This window comes from Hylobates moloch, unplaced genomic scaffold (assembly GCF_009828535.3).
Source record: "Hylobates moloch isolate HMO894 unplaced genomic scaffold, HMol_V3 SCAFFOLD_18, whole genome shotgun sequence".
In the NCBI taxonomy this organism is placed as follows: Eukaryota; Metazoa; Chordata; class Mammalia; order Primates; family Hylobatidae; genus Hylobates; species Hylobates moloch.
Window position 1 is genome coordinate 39,560,201 of NW_026652293.1, and position 20,468 is coordinate 39,580,668.

Genomic DNA, 20,468 nt, shown 5'->3' on the forward strand with positions numbered 1-20,468 from the left:
AAATAAAGCTTACCAAAAATGTTTTCAGTTCAAGAACAACCACTGCCTACACTCCGAAGAAAAACCACTTTTCTTTTCTTGAACAGCTGAACCTGAAGCCTGTATTCCTGGGTCTTGATTTTTAGGAAACATTTATTAAAGGACTTCTTATAATATCTGAAAAGCTAACACTGCACAGTGTTACTCTGCATACTACCTCTAATGTGGGCAAAGGAGTCAAACCTGGGTTTTGGCTTCTGGACGTGACATAGGGATCCCGTGTTCTTCCCAGACATCATCTTTCATAACAGTGAGACCCATCACATTTCCAGGAAACATGCGAGACTAAATTCTGAAAACTCTAGGTCACAGCACTAATTTAGTTTCTTCAGCAAGAATTTAAAGAAAGTTCTTCAAACGATAAAAAATGGGCCGAGTTCAGTGGCTCCACCTGTAATCCTAACACTCTGGGAGGCAAACACGGGAGGATCACTTGAGCCTATGAGTTTGAGAGCAACCTGGACAACACAGTGAGACCCTATCTCTTAAAAAAAATAAACTGTTAACTTTGTTATAAAAAATGCTTACCTTTGAATATTTCTGTAACTCAGCATCATCTGCAATCTGTGTGTCCAAAGTAGCAACCTAAATTTACAAAAAAAATTTCCAATATTTGTAAAAGCATAACTGTATTTCTTCCTACATTTTCTGAAAATATCTGTAAAACCTATATATTAATAACTCTATTTGACCTACATTCTAATACCTTTCTTATATTTTTGAAATCTATAACACATAATGTGAAATTTCAGAGTACATTTGATTTTTTTGTTGTTGTTCTCCACAACAGTCTTTTTTCCTAAATTGCATAAATTGAACAGAAGGTGAAGGGCAAATATATATACTATTTTTAAAAATCCATGATCCCTAAAATTTTAATATAATCCTCCATTATCCTGAATGCATAAAAATTTTACTCTTTTGACAAAATCAAAAATATGGCCATTTTTACTTTCAAATCCAAGCCTCAAAACAAAATTTGCAAGGTCAGTAAAGTCAGATGTGTTTGGAAAAACTAAAGCATCTGACTTTCCACAACAAGCTCAAACCATTTCCCCAGGAGAAATAGCTGGCAAAGACATAAACAGAAAGACCTGGTCCCTGGTGGAAAGCTCATGGAATACTTAAAGCTTTTAATCCCGGCCTAAAACTATTGTTCTAAGCTTCAATGGTGGACATCCACAGAAGTGAATTCCTTGCAAGCAAAAGTATGTTACTGATGATTTGCATCTGTAACTTGTTAATAAAATATGATGCATCTGGCGGGAAGGGAGAAGTTAAACAATGACCCAACTGTAGCTTCTGAAAGTACTGCATTTCAGATAAGCAGATCCTGTAAGAAAGTTTTTTAACCAAATAAGAACTATTGGAGTACATGCATTCATTCATTCTCCATCATGCCTAGCTTCTTTCCGCCAACCATTCCTCGGTACAAGATGCTACAACTTTTAATGGATAGCTGTCACTTTAAATTTCCAACTTCAAATTCTGTCTCTTTATAATTTGTCTGTTATGACCTCACCATGTAATAAATAAATGAAATTTAAAAGTTTAATTATAAGGAGAATAAAATTTTAACAGAAGGCTGGCAGTGGCTCATGTCTGTAATCCCAGAACTTTGGGAGGACAAGCAGGGTGGATCACTTGAGCCCAGGAGTTCGAGACCAGACTGGGCAACACAGCGAGACACCATCTCTAAAAAAATTTGAAAAATTAAGCGAGCGTGGTGGCTCATGCTTGTAGTTCCAGCCAGTCAGGAGGCTGAGGTGGGAGATCACTTGAGCCCAGAAAGTTGAAGCTGCAGTGAACTATGATTGTACCACTGCATTCCAGCCTGGGCAACAGAGCAAGACCTTGTCTCTCAAAAAAATGTTTTTTTGTTTTTTGTTTTGTTTTGTTTTTGAGGTGGAGTCTCCCTCTTTTGCCCAGCTGCAGTGCAGTGGCACGATCTCGGCTCACCACAACCTCCGCCTCCCGGGTTAAGCAATTCTTCTGCCTCAGCCTCCTGAGTAGCTGGGATTACAGGTGCCCACTATCACACCCAGCTAATTTTTGTATTTTTAGTAGATACAAGGTTTCACCATGTTGGCCAGGTTGGTCTCAAACTCCCGACCTCAAGTGATCCACCCTTCTTGGCCTCCCAAAGTGCTGGGATTACAGGTGTGAGCTACTCTACCCGGCCAAAAAAATGTTTTTAACAAAAAAAAGAGCCCATCATAAAACTGGCCATTTGTAAATACTGGTACAGCAGATTTATTTGAATATCAAACCACTAAGATAAGTAGGAAAGGCCATTTGCTAGGTGACAGCCTAATAACCATATTCGAAATCTATGAAGCAAAGAAACAGCAGCTCATGAGAACTGACACACAGGCATAAAGTTACCAAGAGAAAGTGTGAATTGTATTGACTCATCTTAATGACACTGAAAATTTTGTGAAAACAGATAGTGGCTGGGTAATCTAAACCAAAAAGATTTTAAAAATCTCCAACCAGCCAACAAGTACTAATTATAAACATATGTAAGAAAATGTGAATGAGAGTAGAAGTTTAAAAGAATATTTTATTACTAATGCATTTAGTGAACACTGTAGAGGCTTGTCTAAGCACAACCTTCTGCCTTCATGTGGATTCATATGGGGAAATGTAATCAGTCCCTTACTCAATGAATCTAACAGCAGGTGAAAGGAAGTCTAATGGACCACTGGCACTATAAACTTATACCTAACCTAAATTACTTCCTGTTCTTCCAAATACATTTGATAATCATTCTTTCATTTTTCACATAAAACTGTAAGATTCTTTGTGAAACATAGGACTAATATCCACAGTCCTTTCAGTGTACAATAAAACAAACAGATCATAAAAGCAATCATAAAAATGCCAGCAATTTTAAGCAGCTGATACAGGTTATAAATTTAAAGGCAAGCCCTCTCTCTCCTAACAGTTTTCTGTCTATCATCGACTTAAATGGTTTCAACATGAACTGAGTGTCTCCTAATGTTAACTGAAGTTTGTGTGCAGTCCTTAATTATTCGTACTGCTTAAAATGCTAAAGACGGGGGAAAAAAAATCAATTGATTGATCCACTAGGGAAGAAAGGCAGGAAGGAAAAAGAAAGGCAGGCTGGCTATTCTTTGACATTTCTTTGGATCGTACTGTTAGAAACTTGATGTGAAATGAGACATGACTGTTTTTTATTAGAGCATTTTAACATACCATTACTTCATAATCAGGACCCAGTAGGTTTTCCCATCTGGATTTCAGCTCATTTTCTGGAGAGTCTGGGACTTTTTCTGGATATTAAAAAAAAGAGAGAGAGAGAATGTTGAAACTACTGTGAGCCAAACACACTTAACTGCTAAATTCTTCAATAACAGCCCAGTTTCAGTAAGTAAAGGGGAAATGAATAGAAAGGAAAATGCATTAACTTAGGTCTACTAGGTAAAGTAAATTAGAGGTGACTTATAAAACTAACATAAAATGTAAAGACCAGCTGTGACCAAATTATGAAGGTGCTTTTGTTGTTAAGGGATATTTTAAAGGAAAGAGGACGTGATGAGTTATACATGAAATTTAAATTATATACATTTTATATGTAAATATCCTATAGTTTACAAGTAAAATGCATCTGGCTTTGCTTTATAATACATTAGGACATAGAAGGATTTAATTTAAATGTTAATCACTTCAAAGTAGTTCCATTCCTGCTGCCCACTAGAAAAGTAAAAACTTATCAAGATATCTTTACTATCAGCAGCGCATATCAACACAATACATTCAGACTTTTCACATGGGTAGCTACAAAGGCTTGTCTGGTTTAATTCAGTCAAAGTTCCATTAGCTTTAATACAATAGAAACTTTGGTTTCACACTAGTCTTTTGTTGCTTGGTTATTAAGATATTTGTGTCTTTATGATTTTCTTGAATGGAATACTGTCTTTGTTGCATAGATAATTTTATAGTGCCCAAACAGATTTTAAGTGTCTTGCCTCTCCTCCACATGACTGTAGCCAGAAGCTCAGTGCACGGTGCATAGTATGAATAATGTCTAATGGGGAAAAGTCAAAGTACTAAAACTGAAGTTATAACTTATACCCATAAAAGTAGCAAAAAATGAACAAACTTCTAAGTTTTTTAACTTAAAGAAAAACTGTCTCAATTTTGTCCTAAGATTAAACAAGTCACAGAACAGTTATCACAACTGATATAACCATCTGCCTAAAACCAAACGTAACTTGCAGTATCAGCTCTTTCAGTCTTCAGCATGGACAGCTCATCTTGCATGCATATAACGTTTAATCACATAATACAAGTCATTAAGTGAAACAGGCTAACCTCAAAAACCAGTGACTAAGACTAATGAACATTAAAGAACTTAAATTACTACATTTATAAAAGAACACCCATGAAATAACTATATTAATTGCTATGCTAGATTACATTTAGGTGATAACTAACCAAAGATCCTATTAAAAACAAAAAATCAAATTCATTTGGGCTCTGCACCTTTGCGCCTATTCCTGTTAGCATTTCCTTAAGAAATCACATTAAGAGTTCTAATATCTTGCCTTATAAATTTCGTCTAGGCAGTAATTTCTTATCTGGTAAACAAAACTGAACAAAATTGGCAATTTATTTGTTGAATTCTAAGCTTAAAAACATGGCTTTCATATGACAGTTAATATAAATGTATAAAATAACGTTGACATTTCACCAGCAATTCTTTTGACTATATTTTTACCTTTCAGCTGTACAATGAAAACACAGTCATGTGTTTTAAACTACAGTACAAAGGCCTAAGTGCTAGAGAAAAGAGATATGCTTTCAGCAGCTCAATAAATCCTAGGCTACACAAAATGATCAAAAAATGAATAACATGATGATCTGAAATAATTATTCCAAAGACAAAAAGAGAGCTAACCTCATAGCAGTTAGTAGATTTTGGTTTTACTCTAAAGCTAAAATTATACATATGCAAGAAGAAAAAAATGTAGTGAAGTTGATCCAAAAAGCACACATAAAATATTTCTAAAACTAATACTTCCTGGTCAATTGTAAGTATAATTTTTAATTTTTGCATATATAACTAAAAAGTGGTATGTCATTTTTAAAATTTGTATTTCTTTCATTACAAATGAGGTTGATGTGTCAGTGTTGTTATTGGCTTTTTGTATTCCTTTTTCATGAACCATCTGTTCATTGTCTTTACCTGTTTTCATTTGAGCAAGTAGGACTTGATTTAAAACGGGAACATAACATATAAGACGCCATGACTGTCATACTGATGACGAAAATCTTGTAGTGCATATGTTGGAGTATCACATGCAACACACAAGTCTTAAGTATCAAGAAGTAAAATAATTTCATTGTTTCTATTACTAACATTAAAAGTTGAGTGCAAATTGTATAAAATTAGGTACTTTGATTAGTTAAAAAAAAATTGAATGTTTTATCATTTTATTTATTTTATTAAGCATGCCCAGTTATGCCAAGCATAGTAAATAATGTTTTTAAAAGGTCATGTAGCATTTATAATAGAGGAGTATTGTTATCCCTAGCATGAGTGTAATGGTGATACGAAAAACTTTGTCTTGTCATTGTAATAATAAAAAAATGAACATTTATTATGGAAAAAATACTTCTAAAACTATATCTAATTTCAGAATGTACTTGATTTTCATCTGACATTTTACTGAAAATCTGAGCTGAACTCAGATTTGCAAAGATAAACTGCAATCTACTTGAGTCAAAAAGAACAAGGTAAATTTCCAAATCATAGGCTATTCTTTAAGCCAAAAGCCAAAACTTCTCGGGAACATGGATGGTGTTAAGCACTCAAGGAGTTTCATTTAGCTGGGGAGGCTTTCCAGAGCACTTTTGTGCAGGGAACTGTGTGCAACTGTTACTCAATGAGCTTGGAGAGTAGAGTCCACTATAATAGCTAAGGTATCAAAATACAAAGTAAAAGGACAAAGCTGCAAATCAATTAAAAAAAAATTAAAGAATAAAGGTATAACAGCTTGGCAATTCGATGCAACTTATAGAAATGTATACATTATTAATTTTTATAACAAAAACATGTATAATGAAAAAGAAACATATGCTATATGTGCATAAACAGCAATAATCTATAGATATAGACATATCAATGATAATATATAAGCTAAGGTGGTTCACACCTATAATCTCAGCACTTTGCGGGGCCAAGGTGGGAGGATGGCTTGAGGTCAGGAGTTTGAAACCAGCCTGGACAACATAGTGAGACCCTCATCTCTACAAAAATTAAAATAAAATTAAAAAATTAATATAAGTAAAGAAAGATTAAACAAGAGCTTTGTCTCCAACTGTCACAGTGTTAAAATGTTGATACTGGCTGGGCACGGTGGCTCATGCCTATAATCCCAACACTTTGGGAGGCCCAGGAGGGCAGATCACTTGAAGCCAGGAGTTTGAGACCAGCCTGGCCAACATGGTGAAACCCATCTCTACTAAAAATACAAAAATTAGCCCAGTGTGGTGGCATGCACCTGTAATTCCAGCTACTCGGGAGGCTGAGGCAGGAGAATCGCTTGAACCCAGGAGGTGGAGGTTGCAGTAAGCTGAGATCATGCCACTGCACTCCAGCCTGGGCAACAAGAATGAAACTCCATCTCAGGGCCTGTCATGGGGTGGGAGGAGTGGGGGAGAGCATTAGGAGAAATACCTAACGTAAATGACGAGTTAATGGGTGCAGCACACCAACATGGCACATATATACATATGTAACAAACCTGCACATTGTGCACATGTACCCTAGAACTTAAATTAAAAAAAGAAAAAAAGAAACTGTCTCATAAAAAGTTGATATTAAGAATATCCTATTTTATATCTCCAAAATGCCTCTAAGATTTCTCACATTATATTAACGATAAAGACAGAAAATGGTTAACAAATGAAGAAGTCTGTTATCGCAAAGTGAATGCTTTGTGCCTACCCAATTTTTCTAAGGCTTGTATGTTGTCATTTTTTAAAGTATCCATTCTTTCTTTAATTTCCTCATCTTCACCATCCACATTAGTTTCAGTTTCCACTGCTCCAGTTAGAAAGAGAGCTGGTGGCTTTGGTGGTTCTACAACAGTTCCTAAAACAAAACAAAAAAAATTTTTTTTAAATTTTGTTAATGCTAACTTGAATTATAAGTTGTTGAAGACTATATTTAAGTGAGCATATTTTACTCCTGTTCTCCCATTTCACAACCTTATTAAATCTGAGGTAACTTACATATATGATTCCTTAAACCGAAAATGCCATGTGTAATAGATAACCAATCAATTCCTTAAAAAATGAACTTGTTAATAGCATTGAAAAGAAAAAGGAACTAAACAATGGGAAGAGAAAAGCAAGGTAAAGTCAATGACAAAGAAGGGGTTAGATGCTTTTCAATATATCCTTGGAAAAGAAAAAAATGCTAAGGTCCTAAGCTGTTACTGTTCTGGTGGGCAGGAAGCAAGACCTGCAGAATAGCTGGACCAATTGCTATGGGCTTTCCTATGTTCTGGCATGACATCATCATGACACTGACAAACAAGCCTACACAGGTAACCTTATTACTTAGAAGGGAGTTAGAGAGAATTCCCCTTGGTGTAGAGAGTCCTCACTTTGCTAAACTGAGCTAAGTAAAATAATAGAGGAACTGGAAAGGAGCAGTGGCTCATGGCTATAATCCTAGTGCTTTGGGAGGCCAAGGTGGGAGGATCATGTCAGGCCAGAAGTTTGAGACCAGCCGGGGCAACTTAGTGAGACCCAATCTCTACCCCCAAACAAAAAATCTTTAAAAATTAGCCAGACATGGTGATGTGCACCTGTAGTCCTAGCTACTTGGGAGGCTGAGATGGGAGAATTCTCTGAGCCCAGGAGTTTGAGGCTGCAGTGAGCTATGATCATGCCACTGTACTCCAGCCTAGGTGACAGAGTGAGACCCTGTTTTTTAAAAAAACCATAGGAGTTACCCAAGTTTTCACTCTCAACCGTAAGAGTGATTCTAGGTTGTTTTTTAAATAATTGCACATCACTTATAAAGTATTCTTATCAAAAATAATTAAGTTCGGGTGCGATGGCTCTCTGTAATCCCAGCACTATGGGAGGCCCAGGCAGGTGGATCACTTGAGGTCAGGTATTCAAGACCAGCCTGGCAAACATGGTGAAACCCCATCTCTACTAAAACTACAAAAATTAGCTAGGTGTGGTGGTGCGCGCCTGTAACCCCAGCCACTGGGGAGGCTGAGGCACAAGAATCAAGAATTGCTCATTCACAGATACTAGGTATTCCTACATTCAGTTGGCATGGTAAACTGAAGCCAAGAGCTCTATCAGAGCTATTAAACACCATCATAGGGAAGGATTCCAAGATGGCCAAATAGGAAAAGCTCCAGTCTACAGCTCCCAGTGTGAGTGACGCAGAAGACAGGTGATTTCAGCATTTCCAATTTGAGGTACTGGGTTCATCTCATTGGGACCGGTTGGACAGTGGGTGCAGCCCAAAGAGTGTGAGCCAAAGCAGGGTGGGGCATTGCCTCATCTCAGAAGCGCAAGGGGTCAGGGAATTCCCTTTCCTAGCCAAGGGACGCTGTGACAGACGGTACCTGGAAAATCGGGACACTCCTGCCCTAATACTGCACTTTTCCAACAGTCTTAGCAAACGGCACACCAGGAATTTATATCCCACGCCTGGCTCAGCAGGTCCCACGCCCATGGAGCCTTGTTTACTGCTAGCACAGCAGTCCAAGATCGAACTGTGAGGTGGCAGCGAGGCTGGGGAGGGGCATCTGCCATTGCTGAGACTTGACTAGGTAAACAAAGCGGCCAGGAGGCTCTAACTGGGTGGAGCCCACCGCAGCTCAGCCCAGTGAGGCCTACCTGCCTCTGTAGACTCCACCTCTGGGGGCAGGGCATAGCTGAACAATGGCAGCAGAAACTTCTGAAGACTTAAACGTCCCTGTCTGACAGCTTTGAAGAGAGCAGTGGTTCTTCCAGCACGGAGTTTGAGATCTGAGAACGAACAGACTGCCTCCTCAAGTGGGTCCCTGACCCCCGAGTAGCCTAACTGGGAGACACCTCCCAGCAGGGGCCGACTGACACCTCATACAGCTGGGTGCCCCTCTGAGACGAAGCTTCCAGAGGAAGGATCAGGCAGCAACATTTGCTGTTCTGCAGTATTTGCTGTTCTGCAGCCTCTGCTGGTGATACCCAGGCAAACAGGGTCTGGAGTGGACCTCCAGCAAACTCCAACAGACCTGCAGCTGAGGGTCCTGACTGTTAGAAGGAAATCCAACAATCAAAAGGAATAGCATCAACATAAACAAAAAGGACATCCACACCAAAACCCCATCTGTAGGTCACCATCATCAAAGACCAAAGGTAGATAAAACCACAAAGATGGGGAGAAACCAGAGCAGGAAAGCTGAAAATTCTAAAACCCAGAGTGCCTCTTCATCTCCAAAGGATTGCAGCTCCTCACCAGCAAGGGAACAAAAGCTGGATGGAGAATGACTTTGACGAGCTGACAGAAGTAGGCTTCAGAAGATCATTAATAACAAACTTCTCCGAACTAAAGGAGGATGTTTGAACCCATCGCAAGGAAGCCAAAAACCTTGAGAAAAGATTAGACGAATGGCTAACTAGAATAACCAGTGTAGAGAAGACTGTAAATGACCTGATGGAGCTGAAAACCATGGCACAAGAACTACGTGACACACGCACAAGCTTCAGTAGCCGATTTGATCAAATGGAAGAAAGGGTATCAGTGACGGAAGATCAAATTAATGAAATGAAGCGAGAAGAGAAGTCTAGAGAAAAAAGAGTAAAAGAAACAAACAAAGCCTCCAAGAAGTATGGCACTATGTGAAAAGACCAAATCTACATTTGATTGGTGTACCTGAAAGTGACAGGGAGAATGGAACGAAGTTGGAAAACACTCTTCAAGATATTATCCAGGAGAACTTCCCCAACCGAGCAAAGCAGGCGAACATTCAAATTCAGGAAATACAGAGAACACCACAAAGATACTCTTAGAGAAGCGCAACCCCAAGACACATAATTGTCAGATTCACCAAGGTTGAAATGAAGGAAAAAATGTTAAAGGCAGCCAGAGAGAAAGGTCGGGTTACCCACAAAGAGAAGCCCATCAGACTAACTGTGGATCTATCAGCAGAAACTCTACAAGCCAGAAGAGAGTGGGGAGCCAATATTCAATATTCTTAAAGAAAAGAATTTTCAACCCAGAATTTCATATCCAGCCAAACTAAGCTTCATAAGTGAAGGAGAAATAAAATCCTTTACAGACAAGCAAATGCTGAGAGATTTTGTCATCACCAGGCCTGCCTTACAGCAGCTCCTGAAGGAAGCACTAAACAAGAAAGGAAAAACCAGTACCAGCCACTGCAAAAACATGCCAAACTGTAAAGACTATCGATGTTAGGAAGAAACTGCATCAACTAATGAGCAAAATAACCAGCTAACATCATAACGACAGGATCAAATTAATACATAACAATATTAACCTTAAATGTAAATGGGTGAAATGCCCCAATTAAAAGACACAGACTGGCAAATTGGATAGAGTCAAGACCCATTAGTGTGCTGTATTCAGGAGACCCATCTCATGTGCAGAGACACATACACGCTCAAAATAAAGGGATGGAGGAAGATCTACCAAGCAAATGAAAAACAAAAAAAAAAGCAAGGGTTGCAATCCTAGTCTCTGATAAAACAGATTTTAAACTAACAAACATCAAAAGAGACAAAGAAGACCATTACATAATGGCAAAGGGATCAATTCAACAAGAAGAGCTAACTATCCTAAATATATATGCACCCAATACAGGAGCACTCAGATTCATAAAGCAAGTCCTTAGAGACCTACAAAGAGACTTAGACTCCCACACAATAATAATGGGAGACTTTAAAACCCCACTGTCAACATTAGACAGATCAACGAGACAGAAAGTTAACAAGGATATCCAGAACTTGAACTCAGCACTGCACCAAGCAGACCTAATAGACATCTACAGAACTCTCCATCCCAAATCAACAGAACATATATTCTTCTCAGCACCACATCTTATTCCAAAATTGACCACATAGTTGGAAGTAAAGCACTCCTCAGCAAATGTAAAAGAACAGAAATCACAACAAACTGTCTCTCAGACCACAGCGCAACTCAGGATTAAGAAACTCACTCAAAACTGCACAACTACATGGCAACTGAACAACCTGCTCCTGAATGATTACTGGGTAAATAATGAAATAAAGGCAGAGATAAAGATGTTCTTTGAAACCAATGAGAACAAATACACGATGTATCAGAATCTCTGGGACACATTTAAAGCAGTGTGTAGAGGGAAATTTATAGCACTAAATGCTCACAAGAGAAAGCAGGAAAGATCTAAAATCTTTCCTAACATCACAATTAAATGAAGCAAGAGCAAACACATTCAAAAGCTAGCAGAAGGCGAGAAATAACTAAGATCAGAGCAGAACTGAAGGAAATAGAGACATAAAAAACACTTCAAAAAATCAATGAATCCAGGAGCTGGTTTTTTGAAAAGATCAACAAAATGGATAGACTGCTAGCAAGACTAATAAAGAAGAAAAGAGAGAAGAATCAAATATACACAATACAAAATGATAAAGGGGATATCACCACTGATCCCACAGAAATACAAACTACCATCAGAGAATACTATAAACACCTCTATGCAAATAAATTAGAAAATCTTGAAGAAATGGATAAATTCCTGGACACATAACACCCTCCCAAGACTAAACCAGGAAGAAGTTGAATCCCTGAATAGACCAATAACAGGTTCTGAAATTGAGGCAATAATTAATAGCCTACCAATCAAAAAAAGTCCAGGACCAGATGGATTCACAGCTGAATTCTACCAGAGGTACAAAGAGGAGCTGCTACCATTCCTTCTGAAACTATTCCAATCAATAGAAAAAGAGGGAATCCTCCCTAATTCATTTTATGAGGCCAACATCATCCCAATACCAAAGCCTGGCAGAGACACAACCAAAAAAGAGAATTTTAGACCAATATCCCTGATGAACATTGATGCAAAAATCCTCAGTAAAATACTGGCAAACAGAATCCAGCAGCACATCAAAAAGCTTATTCACCACGATCAAGCTGGCTTCATCCCTGGGATGCAAGGCTCTTTCTACATACGCAAATCAATAAATGTAATCCATCGTACAAACAGAACCAAAGACAAAAACCACATGATTATCTCAATAGATGCAGAAAAGGCCTTTGACAAAATTCAACAACGCTTCATGCTAAAAACTCTCAATAAACTAGGTATTCATGGGACGTATCTCAAAATACTAAGAGCTATTTATGACAAACCCACAGCCAATATCATACTGAATGGGCTTAAACTGGAAGCATTCCCTTTGAAAACTGGCACAAGACAGGGACGCCCTCTCTCACCACTCCTATTCAACATAGTGTTGGAAGTTCTGGCCAGGGCAATCAGGCAGGAGAAAGAAATAAAGGGTATTCAATTAGGAAGAGAGGAAGTCAAACTGTCCCTGTTTGCAGATGACATGACTGTATATTTAGAAAACCCCATTGTCTCAGCCCAAAATTTCCTTAAGCTGATAAGCAACTTCAGCAAACTCTCAAGATACAAAATCAATGTACAAAAATCACAAGTATTCCTACACACCAATAACAGACAAACAGAGAGCCAAATCATGAGTGAACTCCCATTCACAATTGCTACAAAGAGAATAAAATACCTAGGAATCCAACTTACAAGGGATGTGAAGGACCTCTTCAAGGAGAACTACAAACCACTGCTCAACAAAATAAAAGAGGACACAAACAAATGGAAGAACATTCCATGCTCATAGGTAGGAAGAATCAATATCATGAAAATAGCCATACTGCCCAAGGTAATTTATAGATTCAATGCCATCCCCATCAAGCTACCAATGACTTTCTTCACAGAGTTGGAAAAAACTACTTTAAAGTTCCTATGGAACCAAAAAAGAGCCCGCATGGCCAAGACAATCCTAAGTAAAAAGAACAAAGTCTGGAGGCATCATGCTACCTGACTTCAAACTATACTAAAAGGCTACAGTAACCAAAACAGCATGGTACTGGTACCAAAACAGAGATATAGACCAATGGAACAGAACAGAGCCCTCAGAAATAATACTACACATCTACAACCATCTGATCTTCGACAAACCTAACAAAAACAAGAAATGGGGAAAGGATTCCCTATTTAATAAATGGTGCTGGGAAAACTGGCTAACCATATGTAGAAAGCTGAAACTGGATCCCTTCCTTACACCTTGTACAAAAATTAATTCAAGATGGATTAAAGACTTAAATGTTAGACCTAAAATTATAAAAACCCTAGAAGAAAACCTAGGCAATACCATTCAGGACACAGGCATGGGCAAGGACTTCATGACTAAAACACCAAAAGCAATGGCAACAAAAGCCAAAATAGACAAATGGGATCTAATTAAACTAAAGAGCTTCTGCACAACAAAAGAAACTACCATCAGACTGAACAGGCAACCTACAGAATAGGAGAAAATTTTTGCAATCTATCCATCTGACAAAGGGCTAATATCCAGAATCTACAAAGAACTTAAATAAATTTACAAGAAAAATTCAAAGAACCCCATTGAAAAGTGGGTGAAGGATATGAACAGACACTTCTCAAAAGAAGACATTTATGCAGCCAACAGACACATGAAAAAAATGTTCATCATCACTGGCCATCAAAGAAATGCAAATCAAAACCACACTGAGATACCATCTCACCCCAGTTAGAATGGTGATCATTAAAAAGTCAGGAAACAACAGGTGCTGGAGAGGATGTGGAGAAATAGAAATGCTTTTACTCTGTTGGTGGGAGTGTAAACTTGTTCAACCATTGTGGAAGACAGTGTGGAGATTCCTGAAGGATCTAGAAGTAGAAATACCATTTGACCCAGCCATTCCATTACTAGGCATATACCCAAAGGATTATAAATCATTCTGCTATAAAGACACATGCACATGTACGTTTATTGCGGCACTATTCACAGTAGCAAATAAGTAGTCAACACGGTAAACAGACAACCTACAGAATGGGAGAAAATATTTGCAAACTATGTCTCCAATGAACGACTAATATTCAGGTTCTAGAAGGAACTCACACAACTCAGTAAGAATAAAACAACCCATCATTAAAAAGTGGGCAAAAGACATGAACAGTCATTTCTCAAAAGTAGACATATAAGTAGCCAGCAAACTAACAATCTTGCAATTAAATCCACATTCAAACCACAATGAGATACCGATCAGTCAGAATGGCCATTATTTAAAAGTCAAAAAACAACTGATATTGGCAAGGATGTGGAGAAAAGAGAACACTTATACACTGTTGGTGGGGATGTAAATTAGTACAACTTCTGTCGATGTGGAAAACAGTATGGAGATCTCTTAAAGAACTAAAAATAGCACAACCATTTGACCCAGTAACTCCACCACTGGGTTTCTACCCAAAGGAAAAGTAATAGTTCTATCAAAAAGACACATGTACTTGTATGTTTATTTCAGCACAATTTGCAATAGCAAAGTCATGAAAGAAATCTAAGTGTCCATCAACAGATGATAGGATACAGAAAATGTGGTATATATACATCATGGACTATTATACAGGCATAAAAAGAAATTATGTTTTGTTTTCAGCAACATGAATGGTTCTGGAGGCCATTATTCTAAGTGAAATAACTAGGAAACAGAAAATTAAACACTCCACGTTCTCACTAAGCTAAACAATAGGTACACACAGACATGCCGAAGAAGATTTATAAACACTGGGGATCCCAGGATGAAGGAGGCTGGTGGAGCGGGGTTGAGGGTTGAAAAATTACATATTCAGTATGATGTTCACTATTTGGGTTATGGGTATACTAGAAGACCAAACCCCAACATTATGCATATATATCCATGTAACAAACCTGCACATTTATCCCTTGAATCTATAAAAATAAAAAAAATTTAATTAAAAAGACATTTATATAAATATTTATGTAAGCCACTTAAGGTCAATATGGCATTTGTGCCAGGTGCGGTGGCCCACGCCTGTAATCCGAGCACTTTGGGAGGCCAAGGCAGGTGGATCACAACGTTAGGAGCTCGAGTGGCCAACATAATCAAACCCCGTCTCTACTAAAAATACAAAAAATTAGCCAGGCGTGGTGGCAGGCAGCACCTGTAGTCCCAGCTGCTCGGGAGGCTGAGGCAGGAGAATCACTCGAACCCAGGAGGCGGAGGTTGCAGTGAGCCAAGATCATGCCATTGCACTCCAGCCTGGGTGACGAGAGTGAAACTCCATCTCAAAAATAAATAAATAAATAAATAATTAAAAAAAAAATTTTTAATGGCATTTGTACAATTTGTACTATTTAGGCAATTTTTAATCTCATACATTGGATGCAGTTGGCAGGGCATCTGTCTTTCAGTAACAAAAGTTCTACTATCACATAAAAGAGAAAAAGTTCCGATTTAAATACAAATCACTACTGGCCGAAAGCAAAGGCTTCCAGGTGTATTGTACCTTCAGAGGAATATTTCCAGAAAAAAAAGATCTTCGGTCATATTCTAATTGAAGTATTTCTTACTCCCTAGTTATTTAACTAGCCACTTTTTTTTTTTTTTATTTTAAGAGACAGGTCTCACTCTGTCACCCAGGCCAGCATGCAGTGGCAACTTTTTTGCACACTGAAGCCTCAAACTCCTAGGTTCAAGTGATCCTCCTGCCTGAGCCTCCTGAGTAGCTGGGACTACAGGGGGGTGCCACCAGGCCTGGCTAATGTTTAATTTTTTGTAGAGAAGGGGTCTCCCTATGTTGGCCAGTCTGGTCCTAAATTCCTGGCCTCAAGCGATTCTCCTGCCTCGGCCTCCAGAAGTGCTGGAATTACAGGCATGAGCCACCAAGCATGGCTAGAATTACTGCACCCAGTAAGTCACTCATTCTAAATTGAATATGTGTTTCCATGATTATCAGCTTTTGTTCATCTATGTTTATAAGTTGATAATTAAAAACTGACATGCAGCCGGGCACTGTGGTTCACACCTGTAGTCCCAATACTTTAGGAGGCCAAGGCAGGTGGATCACTTGAGCCCAGGAGTTGGAGACTAGCATGGGCAACACAGGAAAGACCCCATCTCTAGAAAAAAAATAAAAGTAAATTATTTGGGTATGGTCGTGCTCGCCCATGGTCCCAGCTACTCAGGAGGCTGAGGTAGGAGGATAACTTGAGCCTAGGAAATAAGGCTGCAGTGAGCCATGAACGTGCCACTGCACTCCAGCCTGGGCAACAAAGTGAGACCTGCCTAAAAAAAATAAAATACAAATACATGTTTTATTTTCTCTCAGTATACTTCAAAAAGTAAATCAAGAGGCAGATTAGAATAAAATATATTGTTAAAAGTAATAGGAAACCTGGCTGGGTGCGGTGGCTCACACCTGTAATTACAGCACGTTGGAAGATCAAGGCAGGCAGACCACCTGAGGTCAGGAGCTTGAGACCAGCCTTACCAACACGGTGAAACCCTGTCTCTACTAAAAATACAAATAGAATTAGCCATGTGTGGTGGCACATGCCTGTAGTCCCAGCTACTTTGGAGGCTGAGGCATGAGAATCACTTGAACCCAGGAGGCAGAGGTTGCAGTAAGCCAAGATCATGCCACTGCACTCCAGCCTGGGCAAGACAGTAAGACTGTCTCAAAAAAAAAAAAAAAGTAATAGGAAACCTGAAGTCTGCAAAATGTCAAAGCATTAGACAAATGAGATTCCCCCAACAAAAGGTGTCAAAGCTTTATTATTCAAATATATGTAATCAATGAAATTTGAAAGCTTTTAGAAAAAATGATTTTCAACTCCATTTAGAGATGCTCTCAGAGCTTAGTGCATGCATGTCAAGGTGCACATCCTACCATTCTGACTGACATAGTAAACAAAGAAAACACCTCTTCAATGAACAAATGAGCTGACTCATTTCTCCAACAGTGCATTACACGAGGTGGGACAACATTTCCTGCTGAGACGCATGGAGCAATTTCCATAATTGAACTACTCTTCCAAATGTAAACTACTTGAGGGATAGAGGGGTGGCAAATTAATCACCTCTGTCTGAAGGTGGTTCAAGTGGAGAAGTAGATGAGGATGTCTTCTTTCGAACTAGGGTTAGGTGTACCACCTGCCCTGCATTTCGTAATACTTCAACAACATCATGGTTGGCAAAACCCTGAATGTTCACGCCATCGACCTAAAACACCAAGAGAAACATTAAACAGAGGTTTCAAGTTAGCTACTATTTTTAGCTCTGGCAACACTGAATAAAATGAGGCAATTTCTTTCATTCCAAAAATAAATTATTTAGGCCGGGTGTGGTGGCTCGCGCCTGTAATCCCAGCACTTTGGTAGGCCAAGGTGGGTGGATCACCTGAGGTCAGGACTTCGAGACCAGAGTGGCCAATATGGTGAAACCCCATCTCTACTAAACATACAAAAATTAGCCAGGTGTGGTGGCAGGCACCTGTAGACCCAGCTACTCGGGAGGCTGAGGCAGGAGAATCGCTTGAACCTGGGAAGCAGTGGTTGGAGTGAGCCAAGATTGTGCCATTGCACTCCAGCCCGGGCGACAGAGCAAGATGAAGCAAGGACGGAAGGAGGGAAGGAAAGAGGGAAGGAAGGAAGGAAGGAAGGAAGGAAGGAAGGAAGGAAGGAAGGAAGGAGAAGGAGAAGGAGAAGGAGAAGGAGAAGGAGGAGAAGGAGAAGGAGGGAAGAGGGGAAGGGGGGAAAGAAAGGGGAAGAAAATAAGAAAGAAAGAGAAGAAAGAAAAAGAGAAAGAAAGAGAGAGAAAGAAAGAAAGAAAGAAAGAGAGAGAGAGAGAAAAGAAAGAAAATAAACGTAGACCTTAGGATATATTTTTGAACAAGGATGTAAAACTAGTAAAACACGCTGAGAAACTTCCTCACACACTAGAAAGCAAATTCAAATTTGTCACTTAACTAATAGCCTGAGAGATATAAAGGACTTTAATCTCTGAGGCAATTCAAAATTCAAAATGCCATAAAAGATGGCCAGTTATTACACAAGATGTATTAATAGAAGCCATTATTATCAAAACTGAAGAGGTCGTCTAATACTTCATCCCTCTATTCATATCACCACATGATATTTTCAAGAAACACACCGATCTCCCTCCAACAGGTCTTCTACCTTTCTGAAACAGTGTGAGCAAGAACAGTATTCTTAATTTGTGTCAAGCCCAATTCCTGAAGTCTATCAGAACCAATACGCTTCCTCTCTCAATCTTCTTTGAGCTAGCTATAAGTATTTCAACTTTCCCCATAAGGCTTTTAAAGCCAGGAGTCATGAAATGTGCTTTCTTAGATAGATTTGAAGGACAAGGATTCAAATCACATACCACCCAGCATTTGTTTCTATGTTAAGCAATGTGTGTGTATACATATGTATAGACATTAATATAACTGTATATATAAATTGAACTAATTTCTACTAAATGGGGGAAAGACCAGTTTTAATTGATAAAAGGTAATTATTATATTCTTAAATATGTAAAATACCTCAATTTTAGTTGTACTCATAATTATTGTTAACAGAAAAACTACTTTCACAAAAAGATAAAAAGAGCTGGTTAATGGCCTATTAATTATAGATAAAATGGGTGAGTTTAAAGAACACAGTGTGGTCCTCGCAGGGTTTTCTAGGATAATGCTACAACATCTTTCAAACATATATGTATAGAAAAAATATATTTTTTTACCAATATGTTTGGTGAATCCTTTCTTCGCTGACAGTGAAAAAAATTTAATGTGGGAAGAAGAGTCCAAAATAATGAGATTTCACTGTATAACAAACTTAATTTTTAAAAAAAACCTTATAAAGCTATATTAAGCTATTCCCCCTCACATGTATTATAATAATGATGAATCTTTTTTTCAACTAGAATCAAACCTAAAACAGAGGTTAGTTACTTACAGCAACTATTTTGTCATTCACTTGAATGTGGCCATTGTGGTACGCTGCACTCCCAGGTATTATACTTTTCACATAAATCCCTGACGCTTCCCCTTAAGGTGCACAGATATACAGAAAAAGGAAGAAAATTCTAATTAGGCCTTGATTGCAAAATTTGTATCAAGAGGTTAATTAGCTAACGGGGTTGACTGGAGGTTTGATAAATACTATTTTGAACACAAGCAGAGAAATTGATGGATTATTTCAAACTGTCACCATCTCAAGTGACCCGAATTTGAAATGATTTGACTGATGACTACTCTTCTGGAAAAATAATCAGTAATGGAACCCTGATGAAATGTACTCTAATTTAAGCTGGAATTCAGGAGAGCCCAGAGTAAGTCTGACTCTCTCTCAGTCTGTCTCTTATTACTGATGTGGCATAAAACTTCATTTTTTTTTTTACCATCACTATGACAAGAGTCTCCTAGGTCTTCCTGCCTATATTTAGATCACTGCTCATGTTAGCTTCACAGACACAGAAATAAGAAAACTATATATGATCTTTTTGTTTGTTTGTTTTTGAGATGGAGTTTTGCTCTTGTCGCTCATGCTGGAGTGCAATGGCACGATCTCAGCTCACTGCAACCTCCACCTCCAGAGTTCAAGCAATTCTCCTGCCTCCTGAGCAGCTGGAATTACAGGCGCCCACCACCACACCCAGATAATTTTGGAATTTAGTAGAGATGGGGTTTCACCATGTTGGTCAGGCTGGTCTCGAACTCCTGACCTCAGGTGATCTGCCCACCTTGGCCTCCCAAAGCACTGAGATTACAGGTGTGAGTCACCATGCCTGGCCCAGAAAAGTACATACGGTCTTAACAACAACAACAACAAAAAATTAGTATGAGCTCAGCAACATGAAATAATCTTTATATATTATAAAATAAAACATTGAAACAGACAAATGGCTATAAAAAATTTTTAAATTTAAAACTTTAATTTTAAAGCATGCCTTCCCATGGGCAGGGACAGGAAGGGAAATTGGAAAATAAAACACAATAGATCTGCATGATTTTACATTTTTATTTCCAAATAAACTCAAAACATTGTCGGCCAGGTGTAGTTGTTCACAGTTGTAATCCCAGCACTTTGGGAGGCTGAGGCGGGAGGATCACCTGAGCCCAGGACTTTGAGGCCAGCCTGGGTGACAGAGTGGGATGTCATCTCTACAAAAAATTTAAAAATTAGCTAGGTATAATGGTGCATGCCTGTAATTCCAGCTACTCTGGAGGCTGAGGCATGAGAATCACCTGCGCCCAGGAGCTTAAGGCTTGTCTCTGAAAAAAAAAAAAAAAAAAAGTCCGGGCACAGTGGCTCACACC

The 20,468-nt window shown here is 38.6% G+C and overlaps 1 protein-coding gene across 2 annotated transcripts in view; it reads right to left on the bottom strand.

Moving 5' to 3' along the window:
- PATJ (PATJ crumbs cell polarity complex component) overlaps positions 1-20,468 on the bottom strand; it is a 416,500-nt gene that overhangs the window by 345,811 nt on the left and 50,221 nt on the right. For both annotated transcript variants that reach the window (XM_058430929.1, XM_032137686.2), the window contains exons 10-14: positions 19,105-19,196; positions 17,224-17,365; positions 7,016-7,162; positions 3,259-3,335; positions 568-624 (exon numbers count right to left, since the gene is read on the bottom strand). In XM_058430929.1, coding sequence (XP_058286912.1) covers positions 568-624; positions 3,259-3,335; positions 7,016-7,162; positions 17,224-17,365; positions 19,105-19,196 — 515 coding nt within the window. The remainder of the gene's footprint in view (positions 1-567; positions 625-3,258; positions 3,336-7,015; positions 7,163-17,223; positions 17,366-19,104; positions 19,197-20,468) is intronic.